Raw genomic sequence first — 13,092 nt, 5'->3', positions numbered from 1 at the left:
TTGGGCCATACATGCAAAATTATCGAGAGTTATAATATTAAAAGGAATGTCGGTCATGTAAATCCACTTTGCAATCCACTTACATACCGACTTCCTCTGTTCTTTCTTGTATCTATTTTCAATTGTAGTTTGTTTTGTTTTTTACTTTCTCTCCTGAACTACAATTTCGGGACTAGGGGTGAAAAAAACATCCATTGGCCCCTTAGAGAGAGTGTTCTTTTTTCAACACTACCACCAATATTTATAAGAAAAAGTTTATATAAGGATGCAACCTTATAATGTAGAACTATGGATGCACCTCAAAAATCCATCGGAAAAGGTAGTTTTAATGTTGAAAAACCCTTTGATTGATCATCTCGACATTGAGATTTATGACCATGAAAAATAAAAAGATTTTAAGTCTCAGAAATAGTGCATTTTACAACATATTATCTACACTGTCCATTTTCAAGATTTTCCTATGTTTATAGATTTACAGCATATTATCTAGACCGTCCCTTTTCAAGATTTTCATATGTTTATAGATCTACCAGATTTTAACCATTTTTTAAATTTAATATTTATAATTAGATATAAAAATAGATTTTGAGATAATCCTAAGAACATTTTACATTAAAATTATATACCATGATGAAATTTGAAGGTGCACCTTACCTCTGCTGCTACGGATGCATCTGTTTGCCAACTGCACCCATATTTATAACCCTCTCTCTTGAGATTGGAGTTCGAGTACCGCTTTGCCTCATTGCACCTTCAGATATATCATCATCATCACATAATCATGAACATCATCATCAAATAATTGCATATCATCAAGTAATTCTTTCCTTTTTATTTTTTTTCTTCTCTTTATCTGTTTTCAATCTATCCATGTATTCTCTAATCTCTTTTTTTATTTCATCGGTAGCTTGTAGGCATGCGTTTACATTCCCAGAAATTCCGGCTAAATGTTTTTTTTTTTGAAAAATACCACCAATATAAGTATTTCCACAAAGCATGCAAATCACATGATTTCTATCTTTCTGATTTTTTAGTTTGGCATATTTCCAAGCCAGATCCTTATTACTAGAAGATTGGGAAGAAGACATTGCCTCAAAAATAAGTATTACTGTACAAAGAATAAAAAGTTACCGGTTCTTGAAGCAGTGCTCGATTTCTTCACAGCCTTTGAAACCCCTGATTTCTTGTCACAAATTCACCTAAACTTCCCCAAATCAACAACCAAAAGGTTCAAATCAAGATCCAAGTATAAAACAATCCCCAAATCCAAAATCTCAATGAAAAACAATTTCCGCCTTTTTTTTTCCTCGATTTGATCCCAAAAAAGCCATGAAAGTGGCTGTAAATGCTCGTTTACGGGGTTAATACCCCCCCCCCCAAACTATTTCCCCCAAGTTTTGATGGTCAAAAAGACCATTTTGCCCATCCCCGAGGGGCACAATCGAAAATAACATCGCGGAACAATATGCAGCCAGATGCGCTATGCGGCTCTGATGCGACGCATATGCGCCCGCATATCTCCAAACTGCATATGCGGTCTTTTCCATGCGGTGCCCACCGCATACCACCTGATGCGACCGCATATGCAGCGATGCGGCCACATTTTAAAACACTGGTTTGGATACTCATGCAAGGCAAAACTCTTTCCTTGGATTAACTTCAACGTAGAGGGGTTTCTCTTCAAGAAGAGGAGAATATTCCTCATCTTTTCATCCATTGAGGCTTCCCTAGGTTTATGGTCATCCATTCTCAAACTTTTTTGCCTCCAGTAAGTTACTCCCCCTCATTCTCTTAAAGTTGTGGCATATATCTATTGCAGCTTTGTTATGGAGTCCGTGGCTTGAGCAAAATGCAAGAACTTTAGAGGAAACCCAGAAGCCAACAAGCGGTCTTTAAAACCATATTTATCCTTATTTCCCTCATGGGCCAAATAATACCAACCTTTGCTGCCATCCCCATTTCCCACTTTTTGACAAACTAGGAGTGCCTTCTTAACCTATCCCCCCACAACAAACCCAAGACAATTTGGGCTCCCCCACCACCAGGCTTATTGAAACTTAACATTGACAAATCCTCTATTGGTAACCCAGGTCCCTCTGAAATAGGAGGGCAGCTCGCTGACCCATATGCAACCTTATGGACATTTTCTAAATATATTGGAATCAAGGACTCCACTTTTGTGGAGGCTCTGGCCCTTCTTGAGGGCCTCAAACATGTGGCTTCATTGGGGACTCCTGCTGAAGGGATCACAGTTTAGTCAGACTCCAGAAATACAGTCCTTTGGGCCACACACCAAGAGGAACCTCCCTGGAGGCTATACTCCATCTTTTAACACATCAACTTTTTGTGCAGCACAATGCCACGGGTTATATTCAAACTCATCTTCCGCGAGACCAACTCAACAACTGACCAGCTATCAAAGGAAGATGCAAATCAGGGCCAAGGTGCAATGACCAACCTCTAATCTCTCTCTCTATTCTCTTGTCTCTCTAACCATCACTCTCTCCTCTCTAAATCCTAGGGGTGGGAACGGGTCAGGTCCAGCTGGACCTAGACCCAGAGGACCAGAAATAGACTATATGTAGCCGAACCCGACTGGGTCCAAATTGAACGTACCCGTACTCGTACCCGACAAGCAATTTTGGACCCGAGACCCATACCCATACCCGACACTAGCCCATGAGGGGGTTTGGAAATAGTTTTCAACCAACAATTGACATGCCTCTGCTTTTATAGATCTCGACCCACTAATTTCTTTCTATTCCCATCCATGTCGAACTAATCTTCCTATCTATAAACAACAACCTCTCTCTTCTTATCACTTCATACTTAATTCTGAGATGAATGAACTTAGAGAGAAAGCAGAGAGATGCATGGACTAGAGAGAGAGAGGCAAAGAGATGAATGGACATATAGAGAGAGGTAGAGAGATGAATGGCCTTAGAGAGAGAGGCAAAGAGGTGAATGGACTTAGAAGGAGAGAGATGAAGAGGGCACGAAAGCAAGAAATGGCACTAGAGACTAAGAGAGAACACAAAAAATTAAGATTTTAGAGAGAGAGAAAGAAGAGATGAGAATTTGGAGACACCGACAGATAGAGAGGACTTTGACAAAGAGAGTTTAGTTTAGAGAGAGAGAGAGCGAGAAATCGTTGCCCACATTAGAGAGAAAAAGTTTAATTTAGAGAGAGAGAGAAGCACTGTCCGTGTTAGAGAAAGTTTAGTTTAGAGAGAGCGAGAAGTCGTTGCCCGTGTTCGACAGAGACAAAGGATTTTAGTGAGAGAAATGCGGCTAGACACAGAGAGAGATATAGAATTGTTGTTGCTTTGTAGGTTGGGAAAATTTTTTAGTCCCACATCGAAAGATTTAGAGAGGTAATATGAGGGGTCTCCTATAAAATGAAGGGTAGGTTTCAAAAGGGGTGGGAAACTTCGGGTCTCGGGTCGGGTATGGGGTGGGTCCACTATTACCCGGACCCATACCCAAGAATCTTCGAGTCCATTAAGAAGGACCCGGACCCTACCCACGGGTCCAAGGTTTGGACCCATACCTGGACCCGTGTCGGGTATTCCAGGCAGGTACCGGGTCGGGTTCAGTTCCATTGCTAGCCCTACTAAATCCTATTATCTCTCTATATCTCCTTTCCTCCTGAGGGCACTGAAGCCAATTTCTACAACCCCCTCCCCCTCCAAAAACAAAAAAAACAAAAAAGACAAAAGGAAAAAAAAAACTTTTGGTTTTCTTATCTATTACATTCTCTCTCTCTCTCTCTCTCTCTCTCTCTCTCTCGTGTCACCCACCCTCTCTGGTTTATTCTATACTACATATTTTATCTTTATCTTGTCTCCTTTTCTCTATATCCCTCTCGCCCTTTCCAATTATTCTACTATCTCCCCCTCCCCCTGTCTCTCTTCTATCTCTCTCCCCCTTCCTCTCTTCTTTTCCCTCGTTGTCCTCACTAGTGTCTGATTTCTACATTGCTAATAAACACCTTATTGATCTCCTAAGCTACTCTCTTAAGCTACCTATTTCACCTCTTCCCCTCTTCAGAAAGAACAAAGGAATCGATAACCTCTCTCAACACCCTCTTTTCTGCTCCTGGTAGATCTCTTAAGGAAGCATGACCCGAAGGACTGCCTGCTTCACAGGCTTGCTGCCCCTCAAGACCCGGTGAGCGAGATAGTCCTGCGTCATAGGTCTGCTGCCCCTCAAGACCCAGACCAGCAATACTCTCCTCGAACTACCAGTCCCTCAGAATGAGAGCTATCAATTTTTCCCAAGGAACACCTACTCTCTCCCTCTACTTGTACCCCTATCACTCTATTTCTTTCTTTGGAATGTAAAACTGTAATGATGTCAGGCTAAAACAGCCCACCCTTTTGCTCCCGCTGTAACAGAGTCCTCAGTAGTGCCTCCTACTTAGTAATTTCTCCTTCTCCCCTGTGAGCAATCTTGCTTTTTCTGTCATCTACTTAGTAATTTCTCCCTCTCCCCCGCGAGCATTCTTGCTCTTTCTATACTTTTTGTATGTAATCTGAGCACCCAATATGTGGGATGCCCATCAGTAACCATTTCTTCACGGAAATATTTTTTTAATACAAAAGTTAAGTTTCTCAAAAAAAAACAAAAAGTGGGACCTACATAACGAGGTAAATTTTGGTTTAAGGAAGGGGGCCATTTTCACTGCAGAAAAAATTAGAAGATAAACCTTGCATCAACTTCCTTCAACCATTTTTTAAATTTTATGATTTTATCACATTTTTAAATATTTTACATAGCATGGGCAGTCCCTAATTGGGGAGCTTCCCGCAAGCAATGATCTCCCACTCTCAATACCACTCCTGCTCCTGCTTCCAAGAACAATGGATCAGACATCAGAATTTATTAAAGGTGATAGAGATTAAACAATTTCTGAGTAAAATCTACTTTTTTTTTATTTAACGCATATTATTTATACCTTGGCAACATGTTTTCAAGTATGTTTTTAATGACAAAGAGAATGTTCAGTATAGGCCTCGATGCAACCAAAGAGGAGAAAGAAAAAAGGTTGGCTACTAATCTCCTTTACTTTTGTGTTTGTAAGTGCACGGGGAATGGGCTTCTCCAGAGTTCATATGTACTAGTGCTATTGTGTTTACGGGAATGGGCTTTTCTAGAGTTCATCTGTCCTAGTGCTAATTGCACAAGGACACTTTGAAGATCTTGTTATACATAGTACCTCTTGAACCACAACTCTTTCAGCATCAATATTAGAATGAAAACTTGTCAGGGACAAAAACATGCACTTTTTTACAATGATAGATGAATGGCAGAAAGAACATAAAAACAACCATAATTAAGAAAAGATCTCCAATCAGCAATTTACAATACAAAAAATAATTAAAATGAGATTATAAACTATGCCACATGGTCATTAAAATGTTTACGTTCAAAAAAAGAATATGTTAACCTTGTTGTAGCAAGATATTGTCCAGTAGGGGAAAAGAATGCAGAAAGAATAGCCTTTTGATGCTTTACTTTTTGTAATGGATCATCTCTGATACATCTAAGATCCCAAATGCAAGCTTCCCCATCATTGGAGCTCGTGCACACTATGTTGTCGTTTTCTGGATTAAAATCTATAGTGTTAATCCTTCGAGAATGCAAGGAATATGAGTTTGAGATGCCTTTTGTTCTCTCGTCCCAAACCTTCAATTCCCCTTGACCCTCAGCAAAATATAAGGAATTCATGTCACAAGTCTGAGTTGAAAGAGCAAAAACCTCATCATCACAATGGTAAATCATATCAAAATTTCCGTCTTCGACATTCATCAGCCTGATAGACCCATCATAGCTGCTGGTGAAGATCTGCAAAGTTATTAAAAAATTATTGTGCCATATCAAGAGAGGGACTCTACACACTGAAATTCCCATGCTAACATCTCCCAAAATATAGCATGGAAACATAGGCAATGAGTGAAATCAACAAACTAATATAATTTAGCAAATGTATCTCACAATAAGGATAAGTATTTCAAGAAACGCTACAAAACTGAGTCTAACAAAGCATAATTATAGTCACAATCATGTATACTGTGAAAACAAACAATTTTAATATAAACAAAATCATCCTGTTGTAAACATTAAAATGATTGCCAAGAAAGTAGAGGAAACTTTTTTTTTATGCTGTAAAGTAGAGGAAACTATTAAATCCCAAAAGTACAGCGATTTCATTAATGGGCATCAAGATGAAGGGGAAGTGCTAAACAAAATCTAGGAATATTATATAGATGTTGAAAGTGAGGTGGAAAGTCAGGGACGAATGGAATATCTTATTCAACATGATTATGTGTGAGTAAGTTATTTACACAAGGGCATGGGCATTACTTGTATCATATCAATGATATAAATATATGTGATTGATTCCATAGGGGGATCATGCCCCCAAATCTTCTTTCTCTTCCCTCATATACTCAACTAGTACTTGTTGGTTGACATAAATCTAGGTCAGATCTTTCAACTTGGAATCTGTGAACAGTGCCATAAACAGTGCCTGAACAATACCATGAACGATAAAAAGTGTCAAAACTGGAGAGAGAAAGGGGAAAGAAGAGGAAAAGAAAAGCGAGAGTGACATGAGATTCAGTAACCCTATACCCCAATAAATAATATCTTTATTTAAAATATTTGTTTAGGGTTTACAAAGGACAAAAATAACCTCAATGAAAGTATCCTAAAGTATAGAAAAATAACAAAAATGCCCCAATACACAAACCAAGTTATTCTTTAACAGTTCCCCTAAAGTTGGAGCATAGAAGTCACCCATGCCAAGCTCGAAACAAAATCTGTTGAGTCTGGTTACAACTAAGTGCCTTGGTGAATATATCAGCCAATTGAAACATGCTTTATTTATTTTTTAGTCAGTAAGTTCCCAGGTATCTGTGGCCCTTAATAGAGCAGAATGACGGACCTAGATTCGTGTAGCCGGCCCCAGTTAGTTGAGAAAAGGCTTTGATGATGATGATGGCTGTCTCATACAATGGAGGAGTGAAAAACCTATGTTTAATTGATTACAGATGGTTTCACTGAGAGAACAAGATACATCGTTTACATACAAAGGGTCTTCTTTACTACCATCAACTATTTTTGCTCTCCTTGGGTGTTGATCTATTTATAGGTGTTGACCAGGTAGTTCATAGTTATGTCTGATAGTTATGGTGGAGTGATAGTAGTGGTCTACGTGGGTATGCAACAAGCAACCCTGCACGATCATCACATCCTCAAGTGGGTTCTAGAGTGTTCATTCAGTCTTGAACGTGTGCAACAGCATGCCTTATCTTAGTGCAACATGAGTGGTTCTTTCGTTAGGAGTGACTTGGAGGAAAGGGCTTATATTTCTATTTTGGCCCTCCAATAAGTGTGAGATTGTTTCTTCCATAATGTGTTTTACATTGCTCTTTTCCTCGTGATCTTGAGAAAAGGACAAGGGTATTTATGTCAATAATGAACTTTGAAAAAAAGATGAGTTGATGTAGTGAATCTTATGCACCAGAGCGCATGAATATTTTGGAATGTGTGAGAATGCACTAGAGAGTGGCATAAAAAAATTTTAGATTCAGCAAAGAATTTTTGAAAGGTGAATCGAAAGGTCAATGATAAAGACTATCGGATCTTTTTTAGATTTCATCCCTTGGCTTTTCTGTTTGCCAAAGAATTGAACTCTTTCTTTATGCGGGTCCAACACTTAGTCGAACTTAGCACTTGTCATGCTTGACTAGAAAGGAAGAATTGTGTTTCTCAAAGGTGTATTGCAGCAGAAGTTTAGGCTATGTCAAAAGCATACTCAAACAATTATTAAAATTCAAACACTATCAGACAATCGTGACTGTTTGATGGAATTTGGATAGTAATGAGCCATAAGTGACATACTGTGGAACTTCACTCATGAGTGTTTTTAAGTGTATTCCTATATGTGTGTGCGCGTGTGTTATCAAGTTGCCTTTGAGGCAATAGATGCCCGCCTAGGCGGCCAGGACTCCTAGCGTCGAGGCAGCCAAATCCGCTTGTTTAAACATCAAATACAATCTTCACATAACTTTGCATACTTACCATGTAATGTTGCACAACTACGCTATACATAGACTAGTTACAGTACTTGAACATAGTAACTCACATTCTAATTGTGTGAATCTATATTCACCACTAATACCTACGGGTATTCAAAACAAGACACAAGGAAGGCATAACACCCACAAGAATGAATTGTTTCATGTGCAATGCCCAACATTCTAGATTAAGAATTATATCAAATTTCATTAAATGACTTGAAGGTTGGCAATTCTCCCTTTCTAATAATGAAATATAGCAAACCCAAGATACACCGACATAGTTCAATCCTCCACTTACCTCTTTATGAATGGGTCAGCTCAAATTTAGACCACAAAACAATATTTCCATCGAAGTCTCTCTTATAAAGCAAGTCCACAATTGCCTATGTTTGCACCAAAAAAAAAAGAAATTTGAATATTGCTGAATGGATGGAAACACCTTTCCAAACCAAGGAGATAGAAGAGGCCGTGTTTGGGTTCGGTAGAGATAAGACTGATATGATGGATATCTTAAGGGCTTCTCTCAAGAATTATTGGACCTTCCCAAGGGTGACATCATATGCATGTTTCATCCATTCCTCTGGCACAAAGGGATGAAACTCCTCATTCATGGCTTTTGCCAGGAGGGGGCGAGGTGGGGGGATGTCTACAAGATTATTGCCCCAAGGTCCATGCAGCAAAACTGAGTGAAATATTGAATCAGGTTATATCACAACAACAGTTAACTTTTGTCAAGGAGAGACAGATTCTTGATGGAGCAATTATTGCTAATGAATGTATACATTCTAAGGAAAGGAAAAATCACCAAGAATCAATTGTAAAATAGATCTAGAGAAAGCCTATTAATAATGCATACTTGGGATTTAGTAAATAAGTAATAGATCTTTTGGGGTTTGTTTCAAAGGTGAAGGAAATGGATACATGCTGTTCGTCTTCGACAATGTTCTCGGTATTAATTAGTTGTATCCCTTATAGTTACTTCTCAACCTCAAGAGGCTGGTGGCAAGGGGATCCATTATCCCCACTCCTCTTCATCCTTGTTGCAAATGCCTTTGAATGGATGCTTGAAGAAGAGTATAATGATGGCCTGCTATCTGGGTTTTAAATATTCGCAGTAAGTGCAAATGACAATTTAATTGTTTGTGATCCTATCCTGGAGTAGGTGACTAATATATGGTTATTTTCTATGGCTCTTTGAAGTGGTCTTTGGTCTAAGAGTCACCGTCCAGGAAACCAAATTATTGGGTGTATTGATGATGAATGAGAAACATGGGAACCTGGCTAACATTGTTGGAAGTGAGGTTCATAAACTTCCAAGCCAATAGCGGATGCATTCAGGCAAGCCTCCAAAATTTGTATGCAACAAGGTCATTGAGAGAGTTTATAGGAAATTAGATTCATTGAAAGAGTGATTTTTATCACTTGGTGGGAGAGTAACATTGATTACATCAACCTTATCGAAATTTGCTAATATTTTTGTTTCCCATGCTGCTACCTGTAGTCAATCACATAAAGAACTTTAGTGGAGGGTGAAAAAGGGAAGTATTACCTGGTTATTTGGATTTAGGTCTATAAAAATGAAAAAAAGGGTCTGGGTATAACAAAGTCAAGAGAAACCAGTCAAGCTTTGATAGAAACATAGTGGAGAGGTTTAGACAGCTAGGTCAACAATTGTGGAAGAACGTAACTGACTATAAGTATAGGCTTGGGGAATTTGGAAGGGAGGTTCGCAGTACGAGGACCAAAGGCACAGTTTTCGATGTTTGGAAAGGTGTTACTCAAATTGAGGAATGCTTGTCTCTACTAGTTGTTTGCACACTAGATAGCGCTCCCTCATATCTCTCACCAAGTCGATGTAGTTTTGGAGACTCCTTTCCTTTCCAACAGGTACTCTATCATAAGCTAGGTACTCTATCCTAAGCTTTCTCTAGATCAATAAAGACCATGTGAAGGTCTTTTCCCTTCGCCCTAAACTTCTTAATCAGTTGCCTAAGTAGGAAAATAGCCTCAGTTATTGACCTCCCTAGCATAAAATCGAATTGGTTTTCTGATACACTCGTTTCATGCCTTGTCGTTGCTCAATCACTCTCTTCCACAGCTTCATAGTGCTGCTCATAAGTTTGATCCCTCGATAGTTTGCACAATTATATATACATCTCCTTATTCTTGTGAATAGGTACCACAACACCTTTCCTCCATTCATCTGCCATTTTCTTTATTCTCAACACCTTGTTGAACAGCTTGGTCAGCCAATCAATGCCAATCTCTCCCATGCAATTCCAAACCTCTATCCGGATAACATCTGGTTCTAAAGCCATTCATATCTTCATCCTCTTCAAAGCTTTTTTCACCTCTAATATCCTAATCCTATGAGTGTATTTATGACCTCCGCCCTCATTTATGCCAACGGTTCCTTCTACCACTATCTTCCTATTGTGTCCAGCATTTAATAATTTTTGAAAATAAACTCTCCACCTTTATTGGACAAGGGTAAGAAAATGTTTTTGGGGTTAATCTATATCAGATTTTCAGAGTTAGTAGTTTGCTATCTCACGAAGTATGGCACGCCATTAATCAAGGAATGCCAGTCAAACCACCGCAAAAGACATATGGCATGAATGGAACTTTGATGAAAGCTCAATTGGGGGATCTAGACCTAGGCAAGAGTTAGGGGAGCTTTTCAAGATCAAGAGTCAGTGATTCAAGCGAGTCAGAAGCACAAGCTCTATTAGCAGGGTTGAGAGCCATTGGGCTAGGTGTACAATAGTAAGAGGTGGGGTTCTAAGAATGTAATCAAATGGCCAGTAATGATATGGAATACTCTTGAAAATATGCAAAGATCTTAGAGAAATTTTTTATATTGTTAGTAGAATCAGGACATGTTTAATTCATGCATGGGGAGAGGGCAATGAAATGGGTGATATGTTGGCAGTTATACATTTCTGATTGTTTGTCACGATGTATTCAATAAGCGAGAATTTTCTAAAGAAACTATGCATGTAAAGCTCACTTTCTTATTAATGAAAAATAGTTAGCAATTAAAACACACAAAAATTGAGAGAGAGAAAGAGAGAGAGAGATATAGAGAGAGAGAGAGCATACCTTTGTGAGATGAAATGGCCGAACCACAACACCTGAAACGGCGGCCGAATGAGGACAATATGTGTAAACCCCATCCCCTTCTTTGTCATCAGTATCCCAAAAACCCACATAACCAAGCTTGTCCCCAGCCACCACAACTGTCCTCTCAAGACATGGGAAAAACCCCAAACTCAAAATTCTTCCAGGTACTAACCTTGCAACATTGTCAGCTTTCAATCTCAATTGCCCAACCTCAAAAGCCTCAACTTTTTTCACCCCAATTCTTGATAATGGGGACTTATCAGAAAGGCCGATTACTGTGTCAATGAAATGGTTATCTGAAACATCAAATTTTTTGCTCTCATAAACCTCTCCCATGGTGAAAGAACCCATTCTTTTCTTAATGGGCACTGAGGTAGAAGAAGATGATGAGAGATGGTCTATACAAGGCATGTCATCATGGCCGCCCTTGGCTGAAGATGCATCAGGTGGGATCCCTCCAGTTCTAAGAGACCTTCGAAGAACAATAGGGACCTGTTTCCTTTCTGGGATTTTCTTATAGCCCTTGGGCTCCACCCTGAAAATGGATAGAAAAGCAGCATAAGAGCTATTAACATCTCAAACAAAAAAATATGAGAGATTGAGAGAGGAAGAGGAGGAGGAGGAAGAAGATATAGGGACCAGTACAATTGCTGAAGTTTCATAGAAATCATGAGAAAAGAATTGAAGCATAAAATAAGGAACTTAAAATTGTTAAAATTGACCTGTAAAACTTCAGAGAAAACTTAAGCAAAAACCATCAGAAACAGCCCTGAGATAAATAAACAGTGCCATAAGACTGGTCCAGAGAGAGAGAGAGAGAGAGAGAGAGTAAATAAACGGTAACATAACAAATGGTGAAATTTTAAAGGGAAACTTTAGAGGGAAATCTTAAGAGGCAAAGCCACTAGAGAAAACCCCAAAAATGGATAAAAACAGCACCAAGAGAGTAGTAAAATTTTACCGAAAATAGATAATAACAGCACCATGAGATATGGTGAAATTTTAGAGGGAAGTTGAGAGCAAACCATGGGAGAAAAATTCACAGTGCAGTAAAGAATTGTCAAAATTAGAGGGAGCTTGAGGGAAGACCATTAAAAAAGAGAGACCATCAGATCTAGATAAATAGTGCCATAGAAAATGGTGAAAGGGAAATCAATGAGACAGAGAGAAAGAGATAAAAAACAGGACCACAAGAACTGAAACTTCAAAGAAAACATTAGGGAGAACCATTCTAGAGAGAGAGACCTGGGATGCTTTGTAGCAACAGAGGATCGGAGGGATTGGACGTTAAGAGAGGCAAGCATCCGCTGGTTTCTTTCTATGTTTTCAACCCTCCTGCGCTCGTACTCTGTCATCCCTTCTTCGCCCTTCTTCACAACACCATCTATCCTCTCTTCTTCTTCTTCTTCTTTCTTCACAGAACCTTGTATTGCTTTTCTTGGCTTGTTTTCTTCAATGTTTTGGAGCCTCGTGCGTTTCACAACACCCATTTGCTTCCTTTCGATTTGAAACCAGATTCACAATTACACCTTTCCTCTGTAACAAAACCCTGGACCTAGAGAGAAAAAAATTAGAGGCTTTTTATCTGCAACAAAATCCTAGGCATAGACAGAAAAAGTGAGAAGATACATTTTCTCTGAACACTTTTTGCTCCCTCATACATAGAAATGGGCCATCCCCAATTGCGTCACGGCCCAAAACCTTGGCGCCAAAGAATGGCCTTGCACTTAATTATAATTTTTTGAAGGGATTTTATGAGGGTGTGGTTTCTATATAAGGTTGCAATTAAACAATCCAATTAACGGGCACCTCCAAATTTTGTCGGATCATGCAATTTTGGCATAAAAAATTCTTATGATAGCGTAAAAATTTATTTTTATAT

At 39.0% G+C, this 13,092-nt stretch overlaps 1 protein-coding gene across 23 annotated transcripts in view; it reads right to left on the bottom strand.

Moving 5' to 3' along the window:
* LOC18438500 (uncharacterized) overlaps nt 1-12,745 on the bottom strand; it is a 33,378-nt gene extending 20,633 nt beyond the window's left edge. For 7 of the 23 annotated variants that reach the window (XM_088853547.1, XM_020670072.2, XM_088853548.1 and 4 more), the window contains exons 1-3: nt 12,456-12,745; nt 11,190-11,745; nt 5,450-5,847 (exon numbers count right to left, since the gene is read on the bottom strand). In XM_088853547.1, the coding sequence (XP_088709673.1) occupies nt 5,450-5,847; nt 11,190-11,745; nt 12,456-12,700 (1,199 nt within the window). In that variant the 5' untranslated portion in view covers nt 12,701-12,745. Of the gene's footprint in view, nt 1-649; nt 752-1,131; nt 1,200-5,449; nt 5,848-11,189; nt 11,746-12,455 lie in introns of those variants that run through there. The other 16 variants (XM_020670071.2, XM_088853553.1, XM_088853554.1 and 13 more) reach the window with 6 other exon arrangements.
* Between the last annotated feature and the right edge of the window lie 347 nt (nt 12,746-13,092).

The sequence above is a fragment of the Amborella trichopoda genome, chromosome 12, assembly GCF_054954075.1.
Source record: "Amborella trichopoda isolate Santa Cruz 75 chromosome 12, AtrichopodaSantaCruz75HAP2 v2.0, whole genome shotgun sequence".
Lineage (NCBI taxonomy): Eukaryota > Viridiplantae > Streptophyta > Magnoliopsida > Amborellales > Amborellaceae > Amborella > Amborella trichopoda.
Note: the sequence above shows the minus strand (reverse complement) of the source record. Positions and strands in the feature narration are given on the sequence as shown.